At 34.6% G+C, this 15,034-nt stretch overlaps 2 protein-coding genes across 3 annotated transcripts in view; one reads left to right on the forward strand and one right to left on the reverse strand.

Moving 5' to 3' along the window:
* The window catches only part of LOC101741728 (alpha-amylase 3), a 5,514-nt gene extending 3,310 nt beyond the window's left edge, over window positions 1-2,204 (reverse strand). The window contains exons 1-2 of one of the 2 annotated variants that reach the window (XM_038014589.2): window positions 533-2,204; window positions 45-264 (exon numbers count right to left, since the gene is read on the reverse strand). In XM_038014589.2, the coding sequence (XP_037870517.1) occupies window positions 45-258 (214 nt within the window). In that variant the 5' untranslated portion in view covers window positions 259-264; window positions 533-2,204. The remainder of the gene's footprint in view (window positions 1-44; window positions 265-532) is intronic. The other variant, XM_004929423.5, reaches the window with a different exon arrangement.
* A 1,703-nt stretch (window positions 2,205-3,907) lies between these two features.
* On the forward strand, window positions 3,908-14,668 carry LOC101742025 (carnitine O-palmitoyltransferase 2, mitochondrial). Its single transcript, XM_038014590.2, has 8 exons — window positions 3,908-4,728; window positions 5,018-5,196; window positions 6,633-6,903; window positions 8,001-8,191; window positions 9,338-9,507; window positions 11,145-11,258; window positions 11,882-12,183; window positions 13,210-14,668. The coding sequence occupies exons 1-8, from the start codon at window positions 4,115-4,117 to the stop codon at window positions 13,334-13,336; spliced, it is 1,968 nt and encodes a 655-aa protein (XP_037870518.1). The 5' UTR covers window positions 3,908-4,114; the 3' UTR covers window positions 13,337-14,668.
* Window positions 14,669-15,034: the final 366 nt, after the last annotated feature.

Consider the following 15,034-nt stretch of genomic DNA (forward strand, 5'->3'; position numbering starts at 1 on the left):
AAGTTCACATATTTTATATTATACAATAAACATCAAAATAATACCATTTTGGGTGTCAGCAATATCAATATTATCTCCATTTAATGTAAGGAAGGGCTGCTCAATAAGTTCTTCAGATAAAGGATGCTGAAAATCCAAAGTAGTTGGACTTGGTGTTGTTGGGAGCAACAAACATGTTGAAGATTTTACACCATGCAAATAATCAGAAGTCTCTAACTGACTTCCACCATTAGTACTGTTCTCTGGTAAGCTGTCCATCTGAAACTAGATATTACATAATAACACATGGTTATAATAATATGATTTACGTTAAAATTGCTGTTTAATGCATTTGTAGTAGGTAGATTGTTTTTGTTGTAAAATTCACAGCTCGGTGCCTAAAGATGACGGACGATTCTATTATTAAAAACACTGTCGCTAGAGTGACGGTAGCTTATAATTTTTGTTTTGTTTTGTCTATTAGCAATCTTATATAAATAGTTATACCAATTGTTTACATATTAAGCTTCCAACGATTCCAATTCCAACCTACCTGTTCTTAAATATTGAGTGTAACTGTATTATCTATGTACGTTGCCTGTGCTGTGGATGGATTGACTTCAACCCTGTCCCTGTGCTTCAAGTGGCTTCAACCAGATTAATTAACTAAAATAACCACAAGAATAAAATACCTACGTGTTTCAGGCAGTTTCAGCTGCTCGAGTATGGTAATTGGCAAAGAGTAGAGAATCATACAGAGATGTAAATTTTTTAGAGTGGTATATTTATATGTGCATGTGTATTTGTGTTTGTATGTATTTATTATACAATAACATATATACTTAGTCTGGCCATAAATACTGTTACAATTAAAAATAAACAAAATATTACATTTGAATTTGGAATCTGTCATTTTTATATGATTGCTCATTGAGTTTTCTCATTTTGGCGCCAATACATTGTACAATATTTTGCGATATTAAAATGGAGTGGGGTGATAAAGAGAACCGAATCGCTGTGATTGCATTTCACGAAGTAGATATGGAGCCAAATGCAATTTTTAAAACTCTCCACACGCTTGGTATTAGTAAAATGTTTGTGTACCGGGCTATTAATAGGTGCAATGAGATCTCCTGTGTTTGTGACAGAAAAAGATCTGGCCGTCCACGTAGTATTCGTACGAAAAAGGTGGTCAAAGCAGTAAGGGAAAGAATTCGAAGAAATCCTGTCCGAAAGCAAAAGGTTTTATCTCGAGAGATGAAGATAGCACCTAGAACCATGTCGCGTATTTTAAAAGATGACTTAGGACTTGCAGCCTATAAGAGACGTACTGGTCATTTTTAACTGATAATTTAAAAGAGAATAGTGTGGTAAAATCGAAACAACTACTGAAGCGGTACGCAAAGGGAGGTCATAGAAAAATTTTGTTTACGGATGAAATTTTTTTTACAATTGAGCAACATTTTAACAAACAAAGTGACCGTATTTAAGCTCAAAGCTCTAAGGAAGCTTCCCAATTAGTCGACAGAGTGCAACGTGGGCACTATCTGACTTCAGTGATGGTTTGGTGGGGTATTAGCTATGAAGGAGTGACTGAGCCATACTTTTGTGAAAAATGTATCAAAACATCGGCACAAGTGTATCAAGATACCATTCTTGAGAAGGTAGTGAAGCCCCTTAACAACACCATGCTCAATAATCAAGAATGGTTCTTCCAGCAAGACTCGGTGCCAGGTCATAAAGCTCAGTCTACGCAGTCTCGGTTGGAAACGAACGTTTCGGACTTCATCAGAGCTGAAGACTTGCCGTCGTCTAGTCCCGATCTTAATCCGCTGGATTATGATTTATGGTCAGTTTTAGAGAGTACGGCTTGCTCTAAACGCCATTATAATTTGGAGTCCCTAAAACAATCCGTACGATTGGCAGTGAAAAATTTTCCCATGGAAAGAGTGCGTGCTTCTATTGATGACTGGCCTCAACGTTTAAAGGACTGTATTGCAGCCAATGGAGACCACTTCGAATAAGCTTTTTATACATTAAATTGTTTTATATTTATGTATTAAACTAACACACTGTAAAAGTAATAAATATTATTTGCAATAGATTTTTTTTTATTTTTAATTGTAAAAGTATTTACGGCCAGACTAAGTATATTTACACTTATGTATAGTATGTATGTATTTTTGTGTATATAATTTTAATTTAATTAATAAATTTCGTTGCACGATTTATTTATTTCCGCTTCATTTCGATCTGTACCCTGAAGTTTAGCTTTTATCTTGACTAACTAGCGTCGGTCTTTTAAAACAAAATATTGTTTTTGGTATTAAATGGCTGGACGAGCTCACGATCCATCAAACGCTTAGTTTACAGAGCTCATACACATCACAACGTGAATGTCGCTACCTACATTGAGATTAAGCTTTACTCTTTTAAAAGTTTTAAAGCCTTTTTATGTAGCTGAAACTTCAACTATGTCCCCCTTGCCTACTCGATTGGACAAATTGAACAAATAATGACCACATCATACTTTTTGGAATCTTAGTACATTACGCCGGGACGGATAGGTGAGCTCCGGGCTCAAACTGAGAGAATTTGCTAACACTAGCCCTGACAAGAGCAGTGCTTCGCAGAATCTTACCACCGGATCGGAATCGCGACCCACTGAAAAGATCCGGCGAGAAACTCAGTGAGCTATTGTGCTCAGTGTCTATGAATTAGTTCGCTCGTCGAACTCTTCGTCGTAATCGACGAGTTCATCATATCATCTTCATTAATTTCATTTAATCTCATACCAATTGATTGGTGTTCCGAATTAATTAACTGCATTTCATTCCACTTCATTATCATTTATCATTAACATAAATAAAACAGATTGTCTGTATGGTATATATACCTTTACATTTGAAAGTGCACAAATGTGGGAAAATGATTCAAGCCTGCTGGACGTAACTTTTCGGGGTCCTCCAAAAAGTCCACTGAGAAAGTCTTAGTAAATTACCACCATTTTATTGAGATTTACTGGTGGTAGGACCTCTTGCGAGTCCGCACGGGTAGGTACCACCATCCAGCCTTAATCTAAACTTCTTACTTGAAACTATCAGTCATAAGTTGATGTTATTGCCAATCTGTTTTATTAATGTTTTTGTCAATGTATCTAATGTAACCAAAACAAATTTTACTGTTAATTTTAGCTTATTAAAACCTTATATTCATTAAAGGTTTTCTCTTATTACAAGCCTATTTTCGCTGTAAAGCAGTAATGCGTTTCAGTTTGAAGGGTCGGGCAGCCATTGTAACTATCTTGAGACCTTAGAACTTATATATCAAGCTGGGTGGGGCATTTACGTTGTAGATGTCTATGGGCTCCAGTAACCACTTAACACCAGGTGGTCTGTAAGCTTGTCCACCCAAATTAGTTTTCATCCCATATCATCTCATTTCATTTCATTTCATCCCATGTTTCATTATTTACCAACTTCATTTCATTTTACTTCATTTACTTCATATTATCATTTGCAAAGTTTATTACTACATTAATCAAATTACTTTCTCAACCTAATTCATCTATACAGTCCTACGCTGCTAATTTAATTCAAACTTACACTGATATTATTAATGGCTAACATGGACAGTTTCCTTCGTTTTTTATTAATTTTATTATTCACTAGCGACCCGCCCTCGCTTCGCTTCGGAAACATTAAAACACACATGAAACCAAAAAAAAAAAAAGTAGCCTATGTTCATCAGGGACAATGTCAGCTTCTAACGGAAAAAGAATTTTTCAAATCGGTCCAGTAGTTTCGGAGCCTATTCGAAACAAACAAACAAACAAATCTTTCCTCTTTATAATATTAGTATAGATAAAACTGTAAATATAATTAAATCGGCGAAATAATCTTATTATTTGACACTGGCTAATGCACAAACCGTGCGAGCCACATTAAAAAAAAAGTCTGTTGTGTGGGACTGGGGCAAAGTTCGATTAAAAGTTTCAAAATTCAATGGTTGGTTGACTAATGTTTGATAATCATAGGATAAGTCCATATTCCCTAAACTTGTGTTGATGAGTGTCATTTTAGTATTTTATTTCCATTCCTAACCTTCAATAATTCAAAAGTATTTTATAGGAATAATGATTTCACCATTTAAGATATATTTTTATAACAATTTGGGAACAGTCAAAGTTTTGCAAAGAAGAAATTTCACGAATAAATTTAAACATATTAAAGATGTTGATTATCAGTTTCTTCAGAAAAGTAAAGTGCCCACTATGCACTTTCAAAAGTCACTACCGAGATTGCCTATCCCAGATTTACAAAAAACTGGCGATCGCTATTTGCGGGCCTTGAAACCACTCCTAACAAACTCTTTATATGATGATGCACAACAACGTACTTTGAAATTTGTAAACGGAGAGGGACTTGAAATTCAAGAAAAGTTGATTAGTAAAGACAAAATGAACAAGAATACAAGCTACATTTCGGATTATTGGTTTGACCTCTATTTGCGGGATCGAGCTGCCTTACCGATTAACTTCAATCCCTATCTAGTGTTTCAAAATGATATCAAACCTGAATATAATGACCAATTGATTAGAGCAACGAATTTGTTAATAAGTGCTGTAAGATTTATGTTATCTTTGAGAGAACATATTTTGGAACCAGAAGTTTATCATTTGAATGCGAAAAAGAGTGATACTCCGTTATTTAGAACAGTTACTGGATTATTACCTGAAGCTATCTCTTGGTAATTACCTCAAAACATACTTCATTCACAGTTAACACTATGCCTCAGATGATTTTTTTTTATTGCATGGATTGGTGGATGAGGTCACAGACCACATTGTGTTAATTGGTTACTGGAGCTCATAGATATCTACTATGTAAATGCTGCCACCCACCTTGAGACAGGAGTTTTAAGGTCTCAGTTTTAACAGTAGAATGAAATTATGATTTTACATAGATTAAATTATGAAACTTTAATGATAGTAAAAAAGTGACTGATAAAATTATTTTTTGCCAATTTTACACTTCAGGTATGGTGCATATTTATTCAAAGCATTTCCATTAGATATGAGTCAATTTGTTGGACTATTTGGAGCTACACGTTTACCTCAAATAGGTAAAGATAAATTATTCAGGGATCCTAAGAGCAAGCATGTTTTAGTCCAAAGAAGGGGAAGATTTTATGCATTTGATGTCTTAGATAAGGACGGTAAGTTAACAGTAATTAAACCACTTTTAGTTATGCAATATTACTTAATAAGAAAAACTTAGTAATAGTTACACATAATTAGAATAATAATTTATTATTACATAGTTTTCACTTACAAGATTGATCAGGTATAAAACTACTGTTTATTGTTCTGACTGGTTTCAACACTGATTATTTATTGATTGATTACCACATTCCTGAGATTCTCTTGCTTAACACAGACTTGCTACTTGAACAGAATTGTACTGAAATATAACTATTTTACCTTTCAAACAGCAATAGATTATTGTTTTAAATAAAAATACAGTAGGTACTATTAATATGCATTATGTCAGTCTCCAACATGCCCTAACCAAAGTACTTAAAACAGAAATTAGGAGTACAGTTATGGAGTTATTAAAAAGGGTGACATGATACTATTTATGGACTAGTAACAGTTGCTTTAAGTAACCAGTGAATTCGTGTAACCCATTATAAGTATTATTGACTATTATCATGTGATTCTTGCCATCTTTACTTGAAACTGCTTTTCAAATTCTTAACAAGCTTAAAATTGCTGAATTAAGGCATATATGATTTAATTTAACATATTAGAATAAAAAAAGCTATCTAACATTTAATTATGTGCTTATTTTTGCTTTTGGATGTTTCAGAGACCATTTTATTTAAGAACTTAAAATTAAGGTGAAGAAAAGTTTTTTCTATAATTTTAACCACAGCAAATTAACATTTCTGTTTACATTATGATGTGATTTGATGTACACTGTTGACTACCATTTTTTGTTAGATAGAATGATTGACTAACAAGATTTCAAGATAAGTCCATAGACTGAGAGCAGGACACACTGTAAATTCACCCTGTCTACTTCCGCAGCTAACCAATAATGCATTACACTTTGAAGGATTGAACAGCCGGACTATATAACTGAATCATAGACTTTCTGTCCCAAGGTGGGTGGCACCATTCATGTTGCCATGTAACCACGTAACACCAGGTCAGCTGTTAGTTCCATCACCTGTATATATTATACAATAAATAAAAAATAAATGTATTATGAATGCCACTACTTAAGTCTTGAGATTGCAATCTCAAGCTCTTTAGTATAATTTGTGTATCTTATCCTTCAAATTTTGAATGCATGATTATATCCAAACATAAACAGGCAGGATGATAGTACTCACCTTCAGTATTCAAAGTAATTTGAAGACATATATGTGTAGTTGTATATTTGTGATCATATACCTAAATCATCTTATTAATTACCATATACTTAAACTATAAAAATGTCATCTTCTCTGGTATATGTTAACTATCTAAGGACTTCAAAAGATAATACTTGCATGTAAGGAAAATGTATTATTTCTGCGTGTGACTGTAGAATGATGATATTTCTCTTATTATAACACAGAAAATTCATAAATTATCATATTTTTAGGCAACCTATTGTCTCCTGCTGAATTACTTGGAAACCTATCTAAAATTATTAGAGATGACACCGGTTCGGCTGAACATCCCCTAGGTTACTTGACCTGCCAAACTAGAGATTTGTGGGCGAAACAAAGAGCTCACCTTGAAGAAAATGGAAATAAACAAGCATTACATGTATTAGATACAGCTATATTCAACTTGATATTTGACGATGATGTTATAGAAGATGATAAAAATAAACTTCTGAAACATTATTTGTGTGGTAATGGAAATAACAGGTGATTTTTTTAAATATACTTTTTTATATTGTACAATACCTTTAAACCTTAAAAAAGGCAAGCAAACCTACGGTTTTTTTTTCACTTCAGGCAGAAATATACAGAGTTTGAATCCATACTACTCTTAACTACCAGTAATTATGTAAATTTTATAAATATTAGTAGATTAGTTTTTGTTAGACGAAAATTATTCCATCGTCTTGCACACCACCATTCGCTCCCATGATTTGTAAGCGGAGTAAAATGTCCCTTCGAAACAAGGTGACACTTTACAAAACTGGCATAAAGCCCGTTATGACTTACGCGAGTGTGGTGTTCGCTCACGCTGCTCGCACACACATAGACACCTTCCAATCCCTACAATCCCGCTTTTGCAGGTTAGCCGTCGGGGCCCCGTGGTTCGTGAGGAACGTCGACCTACACGAAGACCTGGGCCTCGAATCAATCCGGAAATATATGAAGTCAGCGTCGGAACGGTACTTCGGTAAGGCTGAAGGCATGATAATCGCCTTATCGTTGCCGCCGCTGACTACTCCCCGAATCCTGATCATGCAGGAACCAGTCACCGTCGACGCCCTAGAAACGTCCTTACGGATCCATCAGATCCAATAACCTTTGCATTAGACGCCTTCAGCTCTAACATTAGGAGCAGGCTTAGGGACCCCGGTAACCGTACTCGTCGAACTCGACAAAGAAGTCGACGTGTAACCTAACACATACATCAGCCCGCTGAGTTTCTCGCCGGATCTTCTCAGGGGGTCGCGATTCCGATCCGGTTGTAGATTCATTCGCGAAGCAATTGCTCTTGAGTTGTTAGGTCTCCTTCGGAGGCGCTCGGGCAGTTGTTAGCAAATCCCACCCCTCCTGGCTGAGCATTTGCTCGCCCACTAGTCCTGGTGAAACTGGAAAGGCCCTCGGGCCACCAGTAATCTTTCAATCATAAAAAAAAAAACACCATTCGTAAACGTAATGTAAGTCCGAATTTACTGACGGGATTGAAACTCCGATATGTGCAGCCGTATAGACTTTGATTTTGTCTATCACTGTGTAGATAGGAAATCACATGAGAAATTGCAATAGATACAATCTCATTACAGGTGGTTTGATAAATCATTCAGCTTAATTGTTACAAAGGATGGAGTGTCTGGGATAAATTTTGAACACTCTTGGGGAGATGGAGTAGCTGTGCTAAGGTTCTTCCAAGACATATACAATGAAACAACAACAAAACCTTTTGTACATCCAGATTCTCAACCATCAACCTCAAACATTACTGTTCAAGAACTACGTAAGTGCAAGGATGAATCAATGAATTAATTATTATAATTAAAACAATGAATTTGCATTCCATTTTTACACGCTTTATATTAGCTTCACTTGTTTGTAATTGACTCCTTTAGACGCGATTTTGACCCACTTTAAACGGCCAGATTTCATTCAAACTTTGTAGATTTATCGAGGACCGATGACAATACACTAATTTGATAAGATTATCCATTATTCAATTTGCAAAATAAGATTTTTGCCAATTTTTATCTATAGTGGATAAGGCAGGAATTGATGTTAAAGTACTTAATAGTTTTAAAAATACGCTTATATAGAAAATTTAACTAAACAATGAAAAATAAATATTAGATTAAAAAAACCAAAAAACACGTTTTATATAAAATTCAACTAAAAAATAGAAAATAAATTTTAATAATTTTAAATTGAAAATAGTGCAAAAAAGCGTGGGGTGTTTTTTAAGATATTATTGAAATAATAATTCTTCTACTCATATCTGCCAGAAAAATATTTATAACTAATAACACCATGCCATGCACCCCACGCTTTTTTTACAATAAAATATATTTTACACTATTTCCAATTTAAAATTATTAAAATTTATTTTCAATTTTTTAGTCGAATTTTATATAAAGCGTGTTTTTTCGTTTTTTTAAACTATTATTTATTTTGCAATAATAACGGAAATAAAGATCGTGTGTTAAGATAAGGTTAGAATTATCATTATAAATAAATGTTAATATTATCAACAATTATGTATAATAAATACATCAGCCCTGACTAGGGAAATAATAATTCATTAACTTAGTAGTTTCGATTTCACAAGTGTAGGAATAATTAAAAATTTGCTCCTCACACTTTTTATATGCTTTATTAAAAATGTATACGTGAGACATAGGTATAAACATAAATTAATCTATTTATAAAAAAAAACCTAGTTGTTTTTTTTTTCATTTTACTTATTCTATGGGCTAGCGGACGAATCTCTTAAGAGATCCCGCCTTCACAGCAGCTTACGGTTTAAGTGGGATCCTAGTACGGGACCCACTAAACGACTCTGCACTCTTCATCCTCAGGAGGGATACGAGAAGCGTCCACCGAATGAAAAGCAAACCAATAAGACCTTAAAAAAATATAAAATAAATTACAGAATTCAACCTTGATGAAAAATCGAAGAAGTTTATTCAGGACGCAAAGCAAGAATATGATAACTGGTGTGACTCCTTGAGCATTGATTACATATTATATGAAGGCCTCACCAAAGGAGCTTGCAAGAAATTCAAAGTTAGCCCAGATTGTATAATGCAACTAGCTTTTCAAGTAAGTTTTAATACAAATTATTATTTTTAAGTAATTGATATTCAAATTCAATTTTACTGTCTTCTATAAACAGTAATTATTGTGTAAATTTAATGAATGAATTTTTATGAAATCATCATGGCCTAAAGCAGTGGTGGGCAAACATTTTTAATGGCGGGTCACAAAGCTTAAGAAATTCTAGAGGAGGGCCAGAATTATAGAAAAAATGCGTTTTGTATTAAAGCTTTTTAATAAACAGAATACCTTTTACTATTACGCCTTGTTAGGCGTGTGATAGATAGGTGAAAAGATTTTTTTTTTTTTTCAATAAATAAACTAATACCTGTGACAGTCTGCCGAGATAATTGTAATGATGACAAATTAATTATGAGATAGTGAAAGCTCAAAACACCCCTGACGAATTGGAGCTTTCATAAAAAATTCGAAGATTATCAATTATAAACGTCAGATTTTATTTTACGCGCCAAAATGCTGACTAGAATATTAGTATGGATGGACTCTCGGTAGGGCCGGATTAAATACTTCCGCGGGCCGTGCTTTGCCCATCACTGGCCTAAAGGATGAGATGCCCGGTGCATTCGTATCGAACAATGCGACTAAGCCAGTGTTCAAAGTCTACAGGAAGGTACAATTTTTTCTAACGAAATATGTACTTGACAAATGTTTACGAATTACTTCCACAGTGAAATAGGTAGCGCCACCCTACTTCTTTCTGCCGTGAAGCAGTAATGCGTTTGGGTTTGGAGGACTTTGGTTCCCTCTGTATTTTGTACCGTATGTTCCATGGGGAGTGCTCTGAGGACCTGTCGAGATGATACCGGCATCTCGTTTTTACCATCGCACCGCCCGCCACCGGAGTAGAGAGTTCATCCATATTACCTGGAGCCACTGCGGTCATCTACAGTACGTTTCCAGAGGTCTTTTTTGCCACGAACCATCCGGCTATGGAATGAGCTCCCCTCCACGGCTTTCCCGAGCGCTATGACTTGTCCTTCTTCAAACGAGGATTGTGGAGAGTATTAAGCGGTAGGCAGCGGCTTGGCTCTGCCCCTGGCATTGCCGAAGTCCATGGGTGACGGTAACCACTCACCATCAGGTGGGCCGTATGCTCGTCTGCCTACAAGGGCAATAAAAAAAAAAGGATGAGCCAGCCGTATGTATTATAAAAACTGACATTTAGATCTCACGTAACGTGGTCGATGTCTATCGGCTCCAGTAACCACTCACACAGCGGATGGGTTGTAAACTAGTACACCCCTCTTAGCGATAAAAAAAAATCTAGTCACCTCTATTTATAGGTTAAAAAACGCAAAGTTTATAATCATATTCCTCCGGGCTGAGCCCGTGCTCGCCAATCCGTTACAACAGCAATTATTTTCCTCCCATCCAAAAAAATCTATACTACTGTTTTTATGTATTAATGTAGACTGCTGTTACGTCCTTAAAACTCCACGACCGCGAAATGATCTTATAAAAGAAATTACGGATATAACAAGTGACAAAATCATACATCATATATATTCATTTTAAAAAAAAAGAGTTAAACGATCTTATTTTGGTCACATGGGCTAAACAGTTAACATGATAAAAATACTTTGTGATTGTCAACTAATATATTTTGTGTTGATGTATATCAGGCGGCATATCATCTGATAAAGGGTAAATTCGTTGGAACCTACGAGTCTTGCAGCACCTCTGCCTTTAAACATGGACGTACTGAAACAATGCGACCGTGCACCGAAAAAACTAAGGTAATAATGTCACGCGCTGGCGTTCGGGATAAATAAAAATTCTACCGAAGTATAAATTAAAACTCTATTTAACTTTAACGAACACTAAAATTCTTGATTCACTTCTTACGCTTCGCTTCAGGTGATCCGTTCGGTGTTTCGCTTCGAGTAGTTCCGATTACTGATTTTGTTCAATTTCTGTAACGCTTTTATAATCGCTAGACATCCTTAGATTTATCGAGAACATTCTGGGCAAGTCGAGTAGCTTCGATGTCTGTTGCCGCCATGTGACAATAGATGGCGCTATACTTCTCGACGTTACTAATTCCTTAGATATTCGTTCTCGCTATTCGGCAATAGATCTTGCCGGCGTAGCAATAATATAATCTATAAAAAACAATAATACCTAAAATGCAACCACAACATTATATTCAAAAAATCGGATCCCAAACTAAGCTATCGTAAAATTTCCCATGTTCACATAAATCAGAGAACCTAACGGTATTTTTTAATGTCATATAACGATTGTTGTTTGGCAAATCCTTCCAAGGTTATAATTTTATCATAAACTGATAAAAGAATGCATTCTAATCCCATAGATGATTGCAGCAGTGTAATTTGTTATCACTATGTATATTTTCCAGGCATTCTGCGAAGCTTTAAATGTTCATAAAAAGTCGAAAGATGAACTTCGAGTAGCTATGGGCGAGTGTTCCGCCTATCACTCTGAGTTAGTAAAACAAGCTGCCATGGGCCAAGGCTTCGATAGACACTTGTTCGCTCTTATGAAGATCGCTGAAGAAAATGATATACCAAGACCAGAATTATTCGATTCATACGAATATAAGTTCCTAAACAAATCAATTCTTAGTACAAGTACTTTGTCGGCTCCCAGTGTAATGGCAGGTGGATTTGGACCAGTTGCACAGGAGGGATTCGGTATTGGGTAAGTAATTTATTTTTAAATAGTTTACATATACAGTCTAGTAGATAACAAGAAGAGTACATAATTTTATCCACTAAATAATATGTGACCGATCGTGGGTGTGTACTCGAAATAAAACAGATTATTTAGATAATTATTGTGTATTCTCAGACGGACACTCCTCTTAGCTTAAATATAAAATGTATTGTAGGTACCTACGGATTGTACATTTAAGTTCAAAAAATTTTTTTTTTTGTGATTTTATGACCTGGTAACTGAGACCTTTAAGTCATGTCTTATTTTAATTTATATTCATTTTTTTATGAAAAATGATATTATGGAGTGAAATGAAATGAAGATGATTAATTTGAGACATTAATCAACTGGGATGAAATTAAAGGAAATGAAATGGGATGAAATATAATCTCAGTAAAATGGTGGTCATTTACTAAGATTATTTCAATGGACTTTTTGGAGGATCCCGAGAAGTTACGTCCAGCGGCTTTGTTTCATTTTCTCACATTTGTGCACTTTCACAGATATTAAACAGTTAATAAACCACCATTATTACACATTTAAACCCGAAGAAACACTAAATAAACAAAATAAAACAAATCACACAACTTCACTCCTCGCGTTCCCGCCAAAAAGTCTAAGTTCTAATACGTAGTAGTGTTACCAGGCCATAAAATCTTTTAAAAAAAGTACATAATATTCAGTGGGTATGTGAAAATATTATCAGCCTAAAGACATTCGCTGTGAGACATAAATTATATAAGGTTACTAAAGGCCTATTTTAGATTATAGCATCTACGATAAAAACGTGGTAAAGATGGGCTTTCTCATATAATTTGGTAGTCAAAATTTAAATGTAGGTTATCGAAACTTAATTTTATAAAATGAGCAGTTTGACCTGTCCCTAGATGATCAGTCAGTTGGAATCAGTGATTTTATATAAGTAGTACTGTAAAATTACATAATTTAGATATTTTAAGATAAGTTTTTTATTTAAAAATTTAAATTAAGTAAATTTTTATATATTTACAGGTACTCGGCTTTTCCTGATAAACTAGGTGCAGCTGTGAGCAGTTATAAAACGCACAATAGTAGTACCGAATTTGTGCAAGCTCTTCATACATCGTTTTTAGAAATCACAAGGATTTTGTCTGGATAGTTAAATCACTTCAGTCATTTGCGAGTTTTAAATTATTGTTTTTATATCTTAAAAAAACCTATGTTCCGTTATAGTAAGTTTAAAAAAATATATTATTAAGAGTACGCTAAAGGAAACGGAAGTTGGAGGTTATCCTATTCAATGAATGTAAAATGACAACACTTGACTTCGCCTGTGTCAATGCTAATGTAATGTCACTGTTCACACTTATGCCCTTGTACAAATGTAATCAGTGATCAAATTAATAGCAAGAGCGCTGTGAGCTCGTAATTTAAAAAAAACAGAACGAACTATTGACTGCTCCTAAAATCAAAATCGGGAAGTGACCAAAAACGGAATATTTGTTGTTGCAGTATATTTAAACAAAAATATCTTCAAATCATAATTCCGCGATTTGGAGTCTACAAAAGTTTAATGTAAAAAGTAAAGAGCAAATGCCGAAAGGGAGCGGCTATCTTTAGAACATCGCTCAGTGTGCTTAGTGCGAGTTTTTTAACGTTCTCGATAGCGTAAAAGTTAACCCAATTTAGTATGCAGTTGGAACAGCGCCCCTAGCGGCAAACGTAGGTAAACGGTCCCATTCCATACAAATATGAGCTAACTTTTACGCTATCGAGAACGTTAAAAAACTCGCACTAAGCACACTGACCACCAAAGTTGCAGACATCGATCCTATGCTAGAGCTATGAGTAAGCATAGTTGATTGATAGAAAATATAATCATATTTATTTTATAAAATTTATATTATAATAAGATAATAATTTATTGATGATAAACTTGTGCCTTGAGAAAGTTACTGCTGTAATATTTTCGTATTTTCCGTCCTTTAAAATTTTTCATACCTATACTACATCGTGATTAACCAAAATTGAATTTTTTGTAGTGTAACTGGAATTTCCGCTAAAACTTAAAGTTTTTTTTATTTAAAGAGACTATCTTAAGAGGACGGTTGTCAGGATAACATGTTTTAATAAATGCTTTTTCACTGCACGCAATGTAACGCGCAGTCCAGTCTCGCGCGAGGCGAAAAGGCGTCCCCGCCAGATGAATTCGCTTGAGATTACGCGCTCACAAAATATGTATGAATTTACAAAAGCACAAGACATATTAATCAATTAACTCTTAGCACATTTTTTTTTTTGCATTTACCTACGTTAAGTAATTGTCAACGTTTATTTTACACCCTGCATATTAAGCTATGTATCGAACTAATATAAGATTTAATCAAATAAATGTTGTATTTAAATTATTATAAATTTATAATATTGTTATACTTTTACATAATTTTATATACTTAAAAATGTTTGTACATAAATATATCCAAATACATAATTTGTTTTATTTATATTTTATGGTAAATAGCCTAAATATGTGTCACTGTAACAAAGATATAAAAAGCATCCTTTGTACGGAAGTGACTGTACTTTTATTACCTATATGACATTGATATAATTATATGGTGAACAATAATAAAAAGTAAATTCTCATAAGCGTCAATTGATCATAATACAAATCCGTTAAGAAAATTTTATTCTGCATGTTTAACTTGGGATGGAGGGATTGTGGAAGCCCGGAGGACTTTCCCACTTCTCCAAGACGAGTGAGCGATCACGGACACCGTCAGATGGGTGCAATTTTCTAACTTCCCGAGCGCCTCCGTGATGACCTCACAGCACAGTAGCAGTAGCGAGTAGTAGG

Source organism: Bombyx mori, chromosome 12 (genome assembly GCF_030269925.1).
Source record: "Bombyx mori chromosome 12, ASM3026992v2".
Lineage (NCBI taxonomy): Eukaryota > Metazoa > Arthropoda > Insecta > Lepidoptera > Bombycidae > Bombyx > Bombyx mori.

What these genes read in the sequence shown, in the direction of transcription:
- LOC101742025 (XM_038014590.2), top strand. Translation starts at nt 4,115, where the DNA reads ATGATTTCACCATTTAAGATATATTTTTATAACAATTTGGGAACAGTC. An exon ending in TTACCTGAAGCTATCTCTTG is followed by an intron (nt 4,729 to 5,017) that starts GTAATTACCTCA and finishes TTTACACTTCAG; the next exon opens with GTATGGTGCATATTTATTCA. An exon ending in TAATGCAACTAGCTTTTCAA is followed by an intron (nt 9,508 to 11,144) that starts GTAAGTTTTAAT and finishes GATGTATATCAG; the next exon opens with GCGGCATATCATCTGATAAA.